Source organism: Pan paniscus, chromosome 2 (assembly GCF_029289425.2).
Source record: "Pan paniscus chromosome 2, NHGRI_mPanPan1-v2.0_pri, whole genome shotgun sequence".
Taxonomy (NCBI): domain Eukaryota; kingdom Metazoa; phylum Chordata; class Mammalia; order Primates; family Hominidae; genus Pan; species Pan paniscus.
In genome coordinates this window covers 14,520,868-14,536,352 of record NC_085926.1, presented here as the reverse complement: position 1 = coordinate 14,536,352, position 15,485 = coordinate 14,520,868, and the positions used below count along the sequence as shown (strand labels likewise).

The 15,485-nt window shown below is 54.3% G+C and overlaps 1 protein-coding gene across 10 annotated transcripts in view; it reads left to right on the top strand.

The window, feature by feature from the left end:
* Positions 1 to 15,485, top strand: part of GRIP2 (glutamate receptor interacting protein 2) — a 111,615-nt gene that overhangs the window by 48,557 nt on the left and 47,573 nt on the right. The window contains exon 1 of one of the 10 annotated variants that reach the window (XM_008951691.4): positions 11,320 to 13,979. The exons of the other annotated variants lie outside the window; for them this stretch is intronic. Coding sequence (XP_008949939.2) covers positions 13,940 to 13,979 — 40 coding nt within the window. The 5' untranslated portion in view covers positions 11,320 to 13,939. Of the gene's footprint in view, positions 1 to 11,319; positions 13,980 to 15,485 lie in introns of those variants that run through there. 10 annotated transcript variants of the gene reach the window in all.

Genomic DNA, 15,485 nt, shown 5'->3' with positions numbered 1-15,485 from the left:
TGGCTCTTACTCCCTGTGTGGCCTTGGATGGCTACTCAACCTCAGTTTCCCCCCCTGTTGAAGTGAGCCCAAGAAAAACTGCCCTTCTGAGATTGCAGTGCCGATTGAGGAAGTTTGGGACACACAGTAGACTCCTGGAATTTTTAATTCCATCTTCCCCTTAGTGACCCAACCACTTACTTCCTCTCCCCATGCACACACCACTGTCCCCAGGGCAGTCACATCTGGGGCCAGCATAGCTCTTAATAGAAAATAAGCAAAGGAAAAAGGAGGGCTCAACCTGGTTGATTGAGGACACACTGCGCAGACTTGAGCCAGGCTCCTGCCCGACCCCTCTCCACTCCTTCACGGAGGGCACTGAGGGAGGCACAAGGAACTTGCTTTGCCCATTAAGTGAGCCTGCGCATTCACGAAAATGAAACCTCAGGGAGAAGAATCCAAGAGATGTGGGAGAAGGCAAGGTGTTTCTTCTGTCTTCTTCTTCAAAATCTTTTTTTCAAAAGATGCCTGGGTAACATTTCTCCATTTCCAGCCTATATTATTTTAATGGGCTGTCCTGTTGCTCATCTTTTCTGGGTAAGGCCCCCAGGTTTCTCAGTCTGTGAATACTTGGGCGGAGGTCCCTGAGCCACATGGCCATGTGAGACCCCTCCCATGTCCTCCAAACTGAGACTCGAGGGTGTAGTTATTGCCTCTAGAAGGAAGCAATGACTTTGCTTGAGAGAGGTCAAAAGAGACTCCCAGAGCTGGGTATTTAAGGATGAGTAGGAGTTTGCCAGGTAGATAGGGAGGGGAGCAGCTCATGAAAATGCCTGGAGGTGGCCAGGCACGGTGGCTTATGCCTGTAATCCCAGCACTTTGGGAGACCGAGGTGGGCGGATCACTTGAGGTCAGGAGTTCAAGACCAGCCTGGCCAACATATAGTGAAACCCCATCTGTACTAAAAAATACAAAAATTAGCTGAACGTGGTAGCACGTGCCTGTAATCCCAGCTACTTGGGAAGCTGAGGCAGGAGAATAGCTTGGACCCAGGAGGCACAGGTTGTAGTGAATCAAGATCATGCCACTGCACACCAGCCTGGGTGATAGAGCGAGACTCCATCTCTAAAAAAAAAAAAGAAAGAAAGAAAATGCCTGGAGGCTTGAAAGATCTGCCTCAAGACCCCATGAGAGTCTTGGTCAGCAAGAAGGGTATGGGGAGAGGAGGGAGGCAGGGTGGAGGAGGTGAAAGGCTGTAGAGCTTGGACCCTGTCTTGGGGGCAGTGGGAGCCATGGATGGTCCTTGAGCAGGAGAGAGTGGAGGACTGCTTCGAGTATTAGAATAGGATCTGGACCAGGTATGGTAGCTAGCTCATGCCTATAATCCCAGAACTTTGGGAGTCTGAGGTGGGCAGATCACTTGAGGCCAGGAGTTCAAGACCTCCCTGCCTAACATGGTGAAACCCCATCACTACTAAAAATACAAAAATTAGCCATGTGTGGTGGCACATGCCTGTAATTCCAGCTACCTGGGAGGCTGAGGCAAGAGAATCGCTTGAACCTGGGAGGCGGTGGTTGCAGTGAGCCAAGACTGTGCCAAAAAAAAAAAAAAAAAAAAAAAAGAGAGAGAGAGGGAGAGAAAGAAAAGAATAAGCTCTGGCTGTGGTCTACAGACCATAGGTAGGGTTGGAGGAAGGAGGCTTGGGTGGGACCCAGGCAGGAGGTGAGGAGCCAGGACTATAGGGTGGGCAGAATCGACAGACGTCAAGGCAGGAGAATAGCCTGTGTCATTTACTCATTCAACAAATATTTATTGAGCACCTATTATGTCGTAGGTATTGTTCTAGGCCCTTGGGGTACAACAGGGCACAAGACAGACACAAACCCCTGTCCTTGCCCTCCTGAGCTTTGTCTGCCTGTGCCCACTCCGTGGTGCGTGTCTGTGATGAATTATTCACTCCCTCCTTCCGCTCCTTAATGAGACTCCCCTTGGCCTCCCACACGCCACCACATCCAGCTCCTGGCATTTCTCCTGGCAGCCACATCAGGGTCTCAAATCTGACTCCCAGCGTGGAAATGAGCCCTCTCTCCCCAGTGCCCCACTCCTGAGCCTCTGCCCTCCTCCATGCCTGGGGGCACCAGAATTTCAGATCAGCTATGGTGGCTCAGAGACCAGGTAATTTTTTTTTTTTTTTTGAATGAAGAAGACAAGGATAAACTCTCGTCCTGGAATTGCAGAATCCCGGCAGCCTGGAGTGAACCTCTAGATCTGTTCTTTGTTTCCCAAGCATTTATTGAGCACTTGCTGTGTGCCAGGCACTTCCCATGTGCTTTCTCACCCTTGCAACAGGCCTGTGGGTTATGAACTAAATCGCCCCATTTGCAGTTGAGGAAACTGAGGCTTAAAGACAAAGTTACTTTCCAAGGTCACACACCTAGGAAAGAAGTAGTAGAGCATGAGCCTACCCAGGCCGCCTGACTTCCAAGTCCAAGCATTTCACCCCGGGGGCGTTCCTTCACTGTCAGCTTATTCAGCCTCCCCTGCTGGGTGCAAGGGACCCCTCGGTTGTATTCCCAACATGTGGCCACTGCTCTGCTTTCCCCAGGCTCCCCCAAGTCCTCTGCCTTCTCTGTGCTTCTCCTGTCCCGGGACAGCCCTGCAGAAACAGCGATGCCTCTCCACAAGTCTCCCTGCTCCAGGCTGAGTGAGCCCCGCTCCCCACAGGACAGTCTCCTCCCGCTCTCCGCCTGGCTGTCACCTCCGTCCATACCCCATCCTCTGTATGTCCCTGTTGCAGAGCAGAGCCCAGAGTGGAGCCCAGGGCCTGGGGAGGTCTGCGCCAGGCAGAGCAGACAGACGTGCCAGGCTCCTCCCTGAATGCCCCAACCGCACATTGGCCTTGCTTGTGCGTGTCTCCCTCTGGAATGCATGCTGATTTCTTCAGCTCAGGTCCGGGCATTGTCTCCGTCTGTCGGCTTGAATGTTCAGTCCAGCAGGACCATCTGCCTGTCTTAATTGTCCAGATCGTTGTGAAGGCTCCCAGCCCTGTCTCCCCACCCACTGGGGAGATAGTCAGATGGAGCGGAAAGCACCTCCATCAGCCAAGGGACTGAGGCTGACCGCAACTCTTCATGGGTCCTTGGCAGGTCCGTGTTCCTCCTGGCCTCAGCGTCCCTTCTGGGCCCCTGGCCCTGCTCTCCCGGGCCTGGAAGTCTTGCTGCCTCCCCCCTCCTGCCCACTCACTCCCCTTGGGCCAACCTTGACTCTCTGGTTCCCACATTTTGCTATCTTGGCCGAGGTGATGGTGACTCATAAGCAGATGTGGTGGGCAGGTGGGCGGGCGAAGCGGGGCACATGGCCAGCAGCCACTAACAGCCCATAATTGGGGCTGCTGGGGTCCCTGTAGGATGACCTTGGGCAAGATCCTTGCTCCTCGCTGTGTCTCAGTGCCCATGTGCAGAGTGGGTTTGTTGAGGAAGGTTTGTTTGGGGTTTGTAAGCAGCCGAGGGTCATTTGGAATTCAAGCTGGGGATGGAGGTGAAGGCGTTCCAGGGTGGCTGAGGCCAGAGCTGAAGCAGCCCCCAAAGACCGCAAGCCCTACTCCTCCCGCAGCCGCACATATACTCCCATTTTATACATGAGGAGATTGAGGCCGGTTTTGCCCAAGGTCATCCAGCCAGTCAGAGGTGGAGGTAGATCTAGGAGTTGAACTCAGGGCCCCTCTGAGGCCCCAGCGGTGCTGCTGCGGGGAGGGTGGCATACTAGAATGTTCCTCACACTTCATCACCATGCTGGTGTCTTCTTCTAGGGGTAGATGGGCAAGGAAGAGAGTGGGATGGCCAGCAGTGAGTTGACACACAGTGGGACTGAGAGGTGCCGAGGGCTTGGAGCCCTAGATGAGGCCCCAGCCAGCGGGAGGGCTTCCTGGGGGCAGCAGTCTTGGAGGGCTTGTAGGACTTGGCCTGGCAGACAGGGATTAGGAAGAGGGCATTCCTGGAGGATGGTGATAAAAAGGCTCAGAGGTGGGAATTGGCTCTGCTACTTGGTGCTGGGAATGGGAGGCGGGGAGGCTGGAGAGGGCTGGTCAGTTTGGGGCGCAGGGGGCTCAGCTGCCAGGCAGCAGGCACTGGCCTGGAAATCCCAGGGTCAAGCCCTGTCCTCAAACATGTGGTCATTGCCAGGGCCCACCCCCAAACCCTGCAGGGCTCCCACCCCCATACCTCTGCTGATCTTTCTGGCATATTCTCAGCTGGGTGGCCTGGGGGCCTTGGATGATCCTTCCCATGTTCTCACCCTGCCTGAGGGTCCACCGTGGGTCCACAGCTCCAGGGTTCTCTTTCAATATTCAAGTCTACCATGAGGACACAGAATCTGGTGATCACCATGTCCACCAAGCCCTTTTGAGAATGTGTGTGAATTGAACTGTGATTTAAGGCTTTGGAGCCAGAGAACTGAGCTGTCTCTGGGCTCCAGTTTCCTTGTCTGTAAAATGAAACGATTGATGATCCCAGCCTCATGGGACTGAAGTAAATGCCCCTAGAGGTGAGAAGTAGTATGAAATCTGTAGAGTGCCAGCTGGGGGCCAGCCGGGATTGTCATTATTAGAGGCTTATGTTCCCATTTTCTCTGAGCCTCAGTTTCCCCACTTGGGCATAGAGGATGTCTGTCCAGCATGGTCAGATGTTGTGGCATCTGGGAAGATGGTTTGTTCTTCCTGGTTGGGGGAACCCCCCAGGAAGTGGCCCCAGAATAACGGGGTGAATGGCCACCACCGTGTTCAGCCACACACTGAGTCTCCACTGAAGCCACATCCAGACTGAGCTGTGGCCTCTCCTGCCAGGGCTCAGAGGCCATGGTGTGGGACTAGGGGGAGCCATAGGGAGGCAGGCTGCAGCTGGGATAACAGACTGACTGTCACCCCTTACAACTGTTCAGGAATAGGGTGGGCTGCTCAGAGGTGGTGAGCTCCCATTTATGGAGGTGTACAAGCTGTACTAGACAGCAGAGAGGATTCCTGCATTGAACTACAGTGTTAGAAGGGATGAATTGTTGATTTCTTTCCAATATGGCAATTCAGAGATTATGTACATTCATCATATATTTCTCATTCATTCATTCTGCAAACACTTGTGTAGCACTTACTGTGTGCACAACGCTGCCCTGGGCATGGGGATGAAATCAGTGAGCAAGACAGTTGTGGATCTCCCATTTAGTGGAAAAGAACAGGTGGAGGAAGGGCTGAGAGGAAAGGCATTGGAGGAAAGGCTGAGGGAGGTAAAGGAGACACACCCCACATGGCCAGGGTGGGCCTCTGGGTGGAGGGTATTAGACTGGACTGTAAGGATGAAAGTGAGGAAGAACATTCCAGGCAAAGGGAAGAGTCTGTGCAAAGGGCTCGAGGAGGGAGCACCTGGTTCTCACGGTCTGGCCCTCTGCCCATCCTAGTTGGGCCGCCTTACCAAAGCCCCTTCCCCTCTCTCGACCTCAGTTTCGCACTGTAGCATGGGAACAGCAATGTCTATCCCATAGGATTCTTGAAAGATTCCATGAGACAGTGTACATAAAGTGCTGTGTACCCAGTAGGTGCTCAGCAAATGCTGGCCCTTTCCTTCTCTCTAAGGCGTTTGCGTTTGGACGGAGGGTCATGCTTGATCCATGGGTGGGTGGTGGGACTCCGGGCACAGTGTTAGCCACAGGCTGACCCTGGGACCAAAGCCGGTCACAGGCACAGGATGACAGCTGTGCCCACCCCTCCCAAAGCCTGATCCACTATCCTCATGCCTTGATTACCAGCCACAAGGGGGAGTCGCTGCATCAACTCCAGCGTGCGGAGGTCCGTGTACTGCTCCTGACAGCTTGGCCTGTGTACAGCTGCACAAACTCTCTGTGTCTTCACCAGAGGGACCTCCGGAGAGCCTGCTCCTTCCTAAATGTCATCCACATGGCCGGTCACAGTGCCGGGAATGCCCCGATTCAGTGACCTCTCTTCTCCGCAGAACTGTGTCTGCGGAACCCGGCCCTGCGTGCCTAGCCAGCCCACCTGGTCTTTAGGGCCCCTTTTGTTGGTGCCTTTCCTTCCCACTTCCCACCCTCTGCCCAGGCTGTGCCCTCTCCCTCGAAGTCCCTGCCTACCTCACCTTTGAGTGTTGAGTTTCTTTGTCCCTCAAGGCGTGGCTCAGACACTGCCTCCACCCGGCAGCTTTCCTGGACTCCTCCTCTGACCATCCCTGACTCTGTGGCCACCTTTGTTCTGGGTGGGTTTGTGGCAGATCCTCTTTGGATGTAGTCCCTTTTATAAGAGATGCTGACATTTCAACATGTGTAATGTTCTTGGCCCACAGTAGGCCCTGTGTGAGCAGTGACTGGACTTTGAACTTGGGTTTCTTGACAACATTCTCTAGGACAGGGCAGGGAGGGACCACTGCATCCTGAGATTGGATGCTTAATGCTGCTTTTTCCTGGAGCTGAGCCCCAATAGCTTTGTCCATTTATTTCCATGTTTTGCTTTTTGTTAGGAAGGCAGAGAGAGGGCTGGTGGACAGTCAGAGCAGCCCCTGAGGGGAGGAGGATGGGGAGGGTGGACAGACAGCAAGGCCCGACCCCTCACCCAGGAGCGCTCTGAGCACCCATTCAAGTCAGTTTTCTAAGACACTTCGCTGACCCTATCCCTCTCTCCCTCCAAACTCTTCCAGCAGCATCCTCAGGAGAGAGTTCCAACTTCTAACATGCCATTTGAGGCACCTATTTATTTTTAATTTTTTAACTCCAAGTTCCAAAGGTTGAGCTAAATTTCTCAGTTCAAAGCACACATGGTTCTGGGCCATCCCAGCGCCAGATCTGGCTCTGTATAATCTTATTTCTTCTCCTTCATGCCCTATCCCCACCCCAAATTCCTTCCCTCTAAACTTGCACTAGAAATAGGTGAAACAGGTCTTTCCGTCTGTGTGTGCCCTTGCAGCATAGATAGTGCTTTATGTGTCTGCTTTCGATACATAATGACACCACATTTCAATACATAAATGATACCACAGGGTAGATCTCATTCTGTCTCTCTTCTTTCCTTCCTTTCCATCTTTCCTCCCTCCCTTTCTCCCCTACTTTCTTTCTTTAATGTGACACTAGGTTTTCTAAGATCCATTCATGTGCCTGCACTTCTAACTGCTGTGTCACACAACACGGTGTGCAGTCACCACGTTACCTGTCCCCTACCCTAGGATGGAGTCCCAGGTCACCTTTACCAACATTCTCAAGAGTTCATGCCCCTTAGGGACCTGGGTAGGGGGTGGAATTACTCTGCAATAACTTCCAGGAGTGAGGGTGCTGGGACACAGGTGGTCTGACATGGAATTTCTCCTAACACCACCAGGTGCTGCCACTGTGGCTGCCTCAGTTTACCCCCCACCAGCTGTGCTGTGACTTTCCATCTCCATCTCCCCACATCTTCACCGGCTCTTGGTTTTGTCTGCATTTCCAGCATTTGCCATTTTGAGGAGAGTCAAGTGGGAGCTCGCTGTTTCTGTTTTCACTTCTCTGGTGACAGTTAGTTGGGACACCTCTGCATGAACTTGGGGTCATTTGCCCTCCACGCTCTGTGCCTCGCCTGTTTACAGCTGGTGCCCATTTTTCTTTTTCTTCCTGTTTTGCATCAAGATACATCCTGACTCCACGCTTTCTGACCTCTCCCACTGGCAATTCCTCAAACGTGCCCTATTGGCTGTCATTAGAGGAACTTTGGTGCTCAACTGAAGGGGAAAATGAGGCTCAGAGCAGAAGGGACCTGGATTCCAGATCTCCCGCCTCTCAAGTGCCTGGCCCATTTCCTCCCTCAGACCCCTCACCCCCGTGCCATCCTGACCCTTGCAGCCCACTCCCGGTAGTTGCCATTGCAAAATGGAAGTTAGGTCACACCACGACCCTGCTAAAAACCCTCCCCTCACACTCAACAGAATCCCGACTCCTCTCCCTGGCCTCGGCCGACCTTGTCTCTGTGCCTTAGCTGCACCTGCCCCTCAGCTGCTCCTGGTACCCAAGCTTGGTCGGCCTACCTGGAACCTTCTCCTCCCTTTGTGCTTCTCATCCAGCTCCAGGCAGTTACTGCAGAGCAGTCCCCTCCCTCTACCCCACCCACAGGTCCCTACGGGGTGTGAAGATGCTGGTGAAGGAGACCTGGGGCTCAGCTTAAAAGTCGCCTACTCTGAGAGGCTCTCCTTGACCACCTGCCTTGTATTCTCTGTGCCAACATCGTGACTGTGTCTGTCACAGCCCTCAGGACCATCTCAAATGCCTTCTGTCTGTCTGTCTTTCTTGCTGGATCTCTTGTCCTCCCTAGACCAGAAGCTCTAAGAAAGGAGGGTCTGCCTGCTCTGTTCACTGCTGAAACCTCTGGCCCAGCTGACCTCTGGAAGGTAGTAGGTGCTTAGTAAATATTCTGAGTGAACGAGTAACCAGAGAGACAGGGCAGGGCCATGATCAGGCTGGCCATCTCCCTGTGCCCACATGCTATAGTTTTTTAGGTGTTTCGCTCATTCACTGAGCTTCTCAACAAAGACCTTGTTAGTACAGACAACTTCATCATCCACGTTTTAGAGGAGGAACCTGAGGCTCAGAGAGGCCCACTGTACAGCTGTGCTCCCATGTCCTGTCCTCCAGGAGGGAAGCTATCGTGGGTGTCAAGGGAAGCATGGAGCCCAAGAGGGAGCCCCTGGGAGCTGCCCCGACCGTGGCCAGGCCCCTGGCCTGCTGGTGACTTGACCCTGCCCAGTCAGGGGTTCCCAGCCCCTCTCAACATGTGTTTGTCGCTGGCTGGCTGCGTTGGCCCTCCTGACTCTGTGTTCACACGCCTGGGCTGTGGAGAGTGGTTCGGTGTGTGCATTTCTCGGGGCCACTGGGTGGCGATGCTGTCAGGCAGGGCTGGGTTCAAACCCTGGCTCCCCCTGACATTCTTCCTAAGGGCAAGTGGCTTTACCTTTCTGGGCCCTGGCTTCCTCATCTCTGAAGTGGAGATGTTCCTGGGATGAAATGAGAAAATGTGTGCAAAATGCTGGTCACAAGGCCTGGTGCGTGGAGTCTCTGCTCCGATTATGTTAACGGTGGCTCTTCCCAACATTCTGGACACCCCCTGTCCTGGGCCTGTCCACACGGCTGCCATGCTTTGCTCTTGCGGCTGTTGGAGCCTCCTTGGCCTGTGGCCTTGCGTGTTTTCCTGTAGGCTGGCAGGCTCTGTGGGTCTGAGGCCCACAGCTTGGGGCAGCCCACTGGGTGGCACTACCCCTGAAGCTCCTCCCACCCTTCCCTGAAGTCAGGTGAGGGGCCATGAGGGCTGGGGAGATGTGGGATACCTTGGACAGAGTGAGGACAAGACCAAACAGCGCCCCCTAAGAGGGGGTCCCCTAGTGCCCCTCCCCTGTGGCTGGCGGAATCCCAGACTGAGCTTCAGTTTCCCCATCTATAAAATGGGTACGATAATGCCTACCTGGCTGAAATGTTTAACAACAAGATGCAGGTTCTGACAGGACCAGGCAGGGAGGGAGCAATTGTCCTGGCCCGGCCCCTGGGGTGGAGGGAGGAGGGTCGGAGGAAGAAGCAACGGACAGCCCAGAGCAATAAAGGTTTATCTCTCTTGTCCTTGAATTGCCATTGCTGCCTCCCTCTCACCCAGACTTCATTTCCAGCTGTCACTCAGGGCCCCTGGTGGGCTCAGGACAAGGCTCGCCTGTGTTATGACGGACTCAGCCCTGGAGTCAGAGATGAAGGACGGAGGCCTGGGTCCAGGCCCTCGCTGTGCTGGTGGGGCACCCCCGACAAGGCCCTCTGTGGGTCTCAGTTTTCCCATCTGTGCAGCATGGGCTTGGTTCTCAACCACAGTGGCCACTAGCCTCTGGGTGGGAGGGGCTAGGGGTGCTAGGAACCCTGCAGTGTGAGAGCAGCCCCGCACAAGCAGAATGCCCCAACTCTAGTGCCAGTGGTGCCCCACTGAGAGACAATGTGAGGGACCTGCAGGCCTGGCCCTGCGTTGGGAAGAGCATGTGGTGACCGTGAGTTTGCAAAACCCTTCCAAGGTCTCTGACCCTCACTCCTCACAAGGGGCAAAGTGAATCTCAGACAGATGTGACTTGCCCAGGGTCACACAGCTTGTGGGTGGTGGAGCTGGGATTCGAACCTGGGCATGTCTGACCTGTGTGCTTAGCTCCCTTGAAATTCTGTTTCTGGCCTGTTTGACAGTGTTAGTTTGAGACTTTTGGCAGGCAAGTGGGTGGATGAATGCTTTCTGTTTCATTAATACGTGGTCTTCCCAACCCTAGAGGGTAGGTGTTTTTATTATTCTCATTCTACAGCCGAGGAAGCTGAGGTCCAGAGAGATTTGGACAAGTGCCCCGATCACACAGGAATCCGTCTTCCAGTTGTCTCACAAACCTGGGGACATGGAAGTGTCAGGGCCCCTCCTGACCAAAGAGGGTCTGCCTGCCAGCTCAGTGGCCCTGCCATCTCCCCTGGGCTGCTCAGCCCCCTCACGTGTCACCCACAGCATTTGAAACATGGGGCAGTCAGATGCTGTCCTCAGGAGCCCCTGGTGGCCTGGGTGCTTGGCAGGCCTGGCTTCCAGCCACCTTGCATGCCCAGGCAATCTGTTCCCCTTTTCTTCTGCTTCCCTGAAGTTGGCAGCATTGGACAAGAAGGATCGTCTTTGGAGGGTGATCAAGCAGCAGCTTTGCCTCTTCTCATGTCCTAGAAGGAGCCCTTGCTGCTCATTCCTAGGCCGCCTCCCAGACGGAAATCCTTCTCTCACCTACTGTCAGCCTGCACTCTGTGTTTGAGGTGCTTGCAAAGCTGTCTCACCCTGCTGCACTACAGCTATCCTTAGCTCTCCATTTCCTGCAGGATGAAAGACAAACTCTTTAATACAGCGCTCCTCAAACTTCATATGCATCACCTGAGGACCCTCTTAACATGCAGCTTTTGATTTGGCAGGCCTGGGCGGGGCCCGAGCATCTGCGTGTCTGACAAGCTCCGGGTGATGCAGATGCTGCTGGTCCTCAGACTGCACTTGGAGGAGCGAGACCCTAGTAGACCACCCCGGGCCTGGCTGTATCTCTGTTTCCTTCTTTGTCTCCTCACTTAGTCATGTGGGATTTCAGCCATGGACTCACACACATGCAATGGCTTTTTCCTTCGTGGACAAACTCCTTCCCATCCTTCAAAGTCAGTCTAAAAAACCCTTCTCAGTGGACTCCCAGACAGAGCTAATTCCTCTTCCTCTGCACACCCAGAAGCTTTACAAATCCCTGAAATCCTGAGGCCCATAGCAGTGCCATTAAGAATAGCGGTGCTGGTGCCAGGCCTCCTGAGTGTGAAACTTGGCTCCATCCTTACCAGCTGTGTGACCTTGGGCAAGTTGCTTAACCTCTCTGTGCCAAGTTATTTATTTAAATTCTGTCTTGTTCCAAAATGGGCCAATAATTGCTTCTGAACATGCACTTGGATAAAATCAAATGAAAATGTGCTCAGTAGGGTGTCGAGGACAGAGGGCAAAGGGGAGATGCTGTTTCCCATCTGCCTCTTTGTGTCTTGGTCCTACATTGCATAGCATGGCAAGCACTCAGAGAAACGCCACAGAAGCTCTCCCATAATCCACGGCATGACCTTTCCAGGAGCTTGGGGGTCCACAAAAGTAAACTCCAAAGGAGCAGTGAGAGAGACAGAAATGTGGCAAGGCTTCCAATTGCCAATCTTAATCACTCATTTAAATGCATCTGTATGGAGAGCAAATTTTTTTTAAGAGAAGGAGCAGAGAAATGAGGCAAAGCTTCCAATTGCCAATCTTAATCACTCATTTAAATGCACCTGTATGGAGAGTAAATTTTGTTTTGAGAAGGAGCAGATACAGGAGTTTGAGACCAGCCTGGGCAACATGGTGAAAACCTCATCACTACAAAAAATGCAAAACTTAGCCAGGCATGGTGGCACCTGCCTGTAGTCCCAGATACCAGGGAGGCTGAGGTGGGAGGATCATCTGAGCCCAGCCAGTGTGTTGCAGTGAGTGGAGACTGCGCCACTGCACTCCAGGCCAGGTGACAGAGTGAGACGCTGTGTCACAAAAAAAATTAAAAAAATAAAAATAAAAGAGAGAAAGAGAAAGAGGGAGAAAGAAGGGGCAGATCTAACTCCAACTGCCTGGGTGCCATGCGCCTGTCCTCCCTGACTGTAGATGAGGCTGTAGATGGAGGGAATGGAGGCGAGTGGGATGAGGATCTGTTAGAGCAGTTCACGTGCATTCCTTCCCGCGAGGTTGAAGCTAAGACTGCTCCAAAGTGGCCTCTGTGCCCTGGTGAAGGCCAGGGTCTTCATGGCGAGCCTCTCCCTGACCACTGCCAGGGTACCGGTGGCCAAATTGAGTGCGTGTACCCCCGTCCCTGCATGATTTGAGTCGTCCGGGAAATGTCCACTAAATTCAGGTCTTCCCTCTGCAATCTGACCCTCACCACCCACCCTGTGGCTGAGACCTTGGCATCACTGCTGGTCAAGGGAAACTTGCCTGGCACCTGGACCCTTCCCCTAGAAACAGATCTCAAGTCGTCCAAAGAGGAAGGCACCACGGAAAGTGGGTGGCAGGGCAGGGTCTTGAGTTTGCAGATACAAAAGCACAAGTAGCCCTGCCCCAGATTTAGAACCTGGATTATTCTAAAGGTGCCACTAGTGTTGGGCTGGCAGGAGCCAGTGTGGGGCGGCCCAGGAATTGTGGCTAAATTCCATGCTGGGGTCACTGTTCTGGAGGGAACCCACAAGAAGCCTCGGGTCCCTAACTACCGGGCAGCCCTCTCCCACTAGCTGCAGGACACATGGAAGAAATATGAGGCTCGTGTGTTCCCACGCAGTCAGGAACTCCATGGGAGCCAGGCCTTGTCTGTCTGGTTCTCTGTTGCCAGATGCACTGTGCAGTTGTACAGGTTGTTGACATCCACCATTCAGTGCCCTGTCACCATCACCCCACCCTTCTTGGTGTCTGACCCTCAGTTGGTGCCAGCACACACTGGTGGGATGCAGGGCAGGGGAAATTGGGTGCAGCCTGCCACCCCTTCTCACAGACAGGTAGAGGAGGAGCCTCGGGTGTCCATTAAGATCAGCCTGGTCAGTCCTGAGCCAATGTGGAGGAATCCCAGGAGTGTGCAAGGCTAAGGCCCAGCTGGGTTTGGGACGGGGCAGAGCCTGCCAGGTGTGGCTGGAGCCTGTGACCAACTGGCCCTGCCTATCAAGCCCAGAGGCGGGCAGATCCTCCGCCCAGCTCACTTGGTCTTCACAAAAAGCTGGGTGGCCACTCCATGTGGCAGGCTGCCGGGTTCATTTTTCCTAAGTCCCATTTTACCGAGAGAAAACTGATACCTAGGAGAGGTAGTTGGAACATTGGTGGGAGGGCCCTGGAGGGTCTCCAAGCTCAAGGGTTTCTAAGCTGAGACCTACAGAGACGCCCTGGCATTGTTCATGCAGTCAAAGAGTCTGTGCTTCATCTAGCTTATGTCCTGGGGTTCTGTGCAAATTCTCTTGGAATCTGCCATTTAGAAAGAAAAAAAAAAGTTTGGAAAGCACTGTTCCCTGTCTCCAGATGAAAAAACTGATGCCTAGTGAGGGAAGAGTCGTTTGCCAAAGTCCCAGGGCAAGTTAGAAGCAGGCTTTCTCTCTGCCTGAGAGCCCTGGAGGAAGCCCCAGGCATGCCACCTTCAAAGACCCCCTGTCCAGACCCAGGCTGCAGGGGTGGGGCATGTTGGACCCTGTCCTGGAGCCAGCCTTGACAATAGCCATGTCCCCTTTAAGCAGAGAGCCGCCCGCTGCAGTGGGTGGACTCGGTGCCCAGCCAGTGGGAGCTGTGAGCTTCCCTCCCACAGCCCCTCCCTGGGGAGGGGAGGGAGGGCCAAGCAGCGTGGCTCCCGAGGGAGTTGGTGGGCAGCAGGGGAGACAATAGCGAACATGCTGTGTGGGCTCAGCCGGGAGACCCCTGGAGAAGCGGGTATGTAATGGGGGGTCTGTGGGCAGAGTGATGGGGCTGAACACATAGATCCCTCTGGAGCTCCTGCCCAGAGAGAGGGGACTGGATGGCTGAGACCTGGGACTGCCACTCCCTGGAGACCCAGGGCTTGGGGAGGGTGGGGCAGGACACTTGCTGGGGCTGTCTGTCTGACCCTGGCCACTGTCCTGCAGCAGGATGGCTGAGCCTCCCCCAGGGCTGTCCAGCACAAGCAGGCAGAACAGGCGGGTCTGGAGGTTCCGAGGGCAGTGCTCAGCCTTGTAGGGGGAAGGCTGGTCCTATCTGGGTGTGAGCGAAGCCTTTTGCCCAGTCTCAGGATCTGCACAGCTGCCTGGTGGGAGTGAGTGTCCGACCCAGAGGGGTGAGAGCCCAAGGCCCATGGGCAAGGTGGTGGCGAGGAGTTCCTGTGCCGGCACAGGTGGGCAGGAGACTGGTTCTCGGCAGGAGGAGAAACTCTGGTTTGGGGGTCTGACTGGTGAGCCCCTGGGGCTCTGGGAATGTGTGGGATGGGGGATCACAGCTGCCACATTCCTGGGTGTGCTGAAGCTGGGACCCAGGGGAGGGGCAGACACGATTGTTCCATCTGTCTCTCCAGCCTCAGCCTGGGCTCACCCTATTCCTCCAAAGAGGGAGCTTGGGGCCTGGACCAGAACATACTGCATTCACTGCCCTGGGGTTGCCTCACTGGTTTCTTCCCACGCTCTTGACATATCTTTGCACCACAGCTCCAAGGGCAAGGACTGTGGTCCCAGTGGACAGAGGAGGAAACCAAGGCTCAGGGAGGGCAGTGGCCGAGCTGGGATTGACACCCAGATGACTTTTACAGCAGAGCCCCCAGCCCTGCTTCTGAGGGCCCAGTGGACTTTGATTCCTCCCTTCCCATGGCAAGGAGCAGAGCCAGGTCACCTCTGGACCCAGCCTTAGCGACCCAGGAAAAATAACACTAATAATCATAATAGCTGGCTGTTGTCGAGAGCTTCCTCTGGGCCAGGCTCTTTTCTAAGCTTTCTGTGCATTTTCTCATTTAATCCTCATAACTACACTGCCACTTGGGTACTGTTATTCTCTCCATTTTGCAGTTGGGGAAACTGAGGCAGAGAGATGCTAAGTGACTTGTTCAGGGTTATATAGCCAGAAGTGACAAAGCTGGGATTTGACCCGATGGGCCCACCCATCCTTGGCAACTGCACTGTAAATGGAGGCTCTGCCTTCTTGGCCTGGACACATCTGTTCTTTCAACCCAAGGCCCAGGTGAGTGGGGTCACCTTGGTCTGCTGTGGTCAGGGCCACAAAGGCAGCAGTGCCCTGGAGACCTTACCTGGGGCACTGCCAGGGAGGTGTCTCCCCCTCCTCATGGGCCTGTGACCTCCACCTCAGCCCAGGGTCAGCATCAACTGCCTGGGCCTTTGCCCAGTCTTCTCCCTGGCCTGGCCTCCACCCCTTTGCTGCCATGGGAGGAAGCTTGCCAAAACACAAATCTGCTCAGCT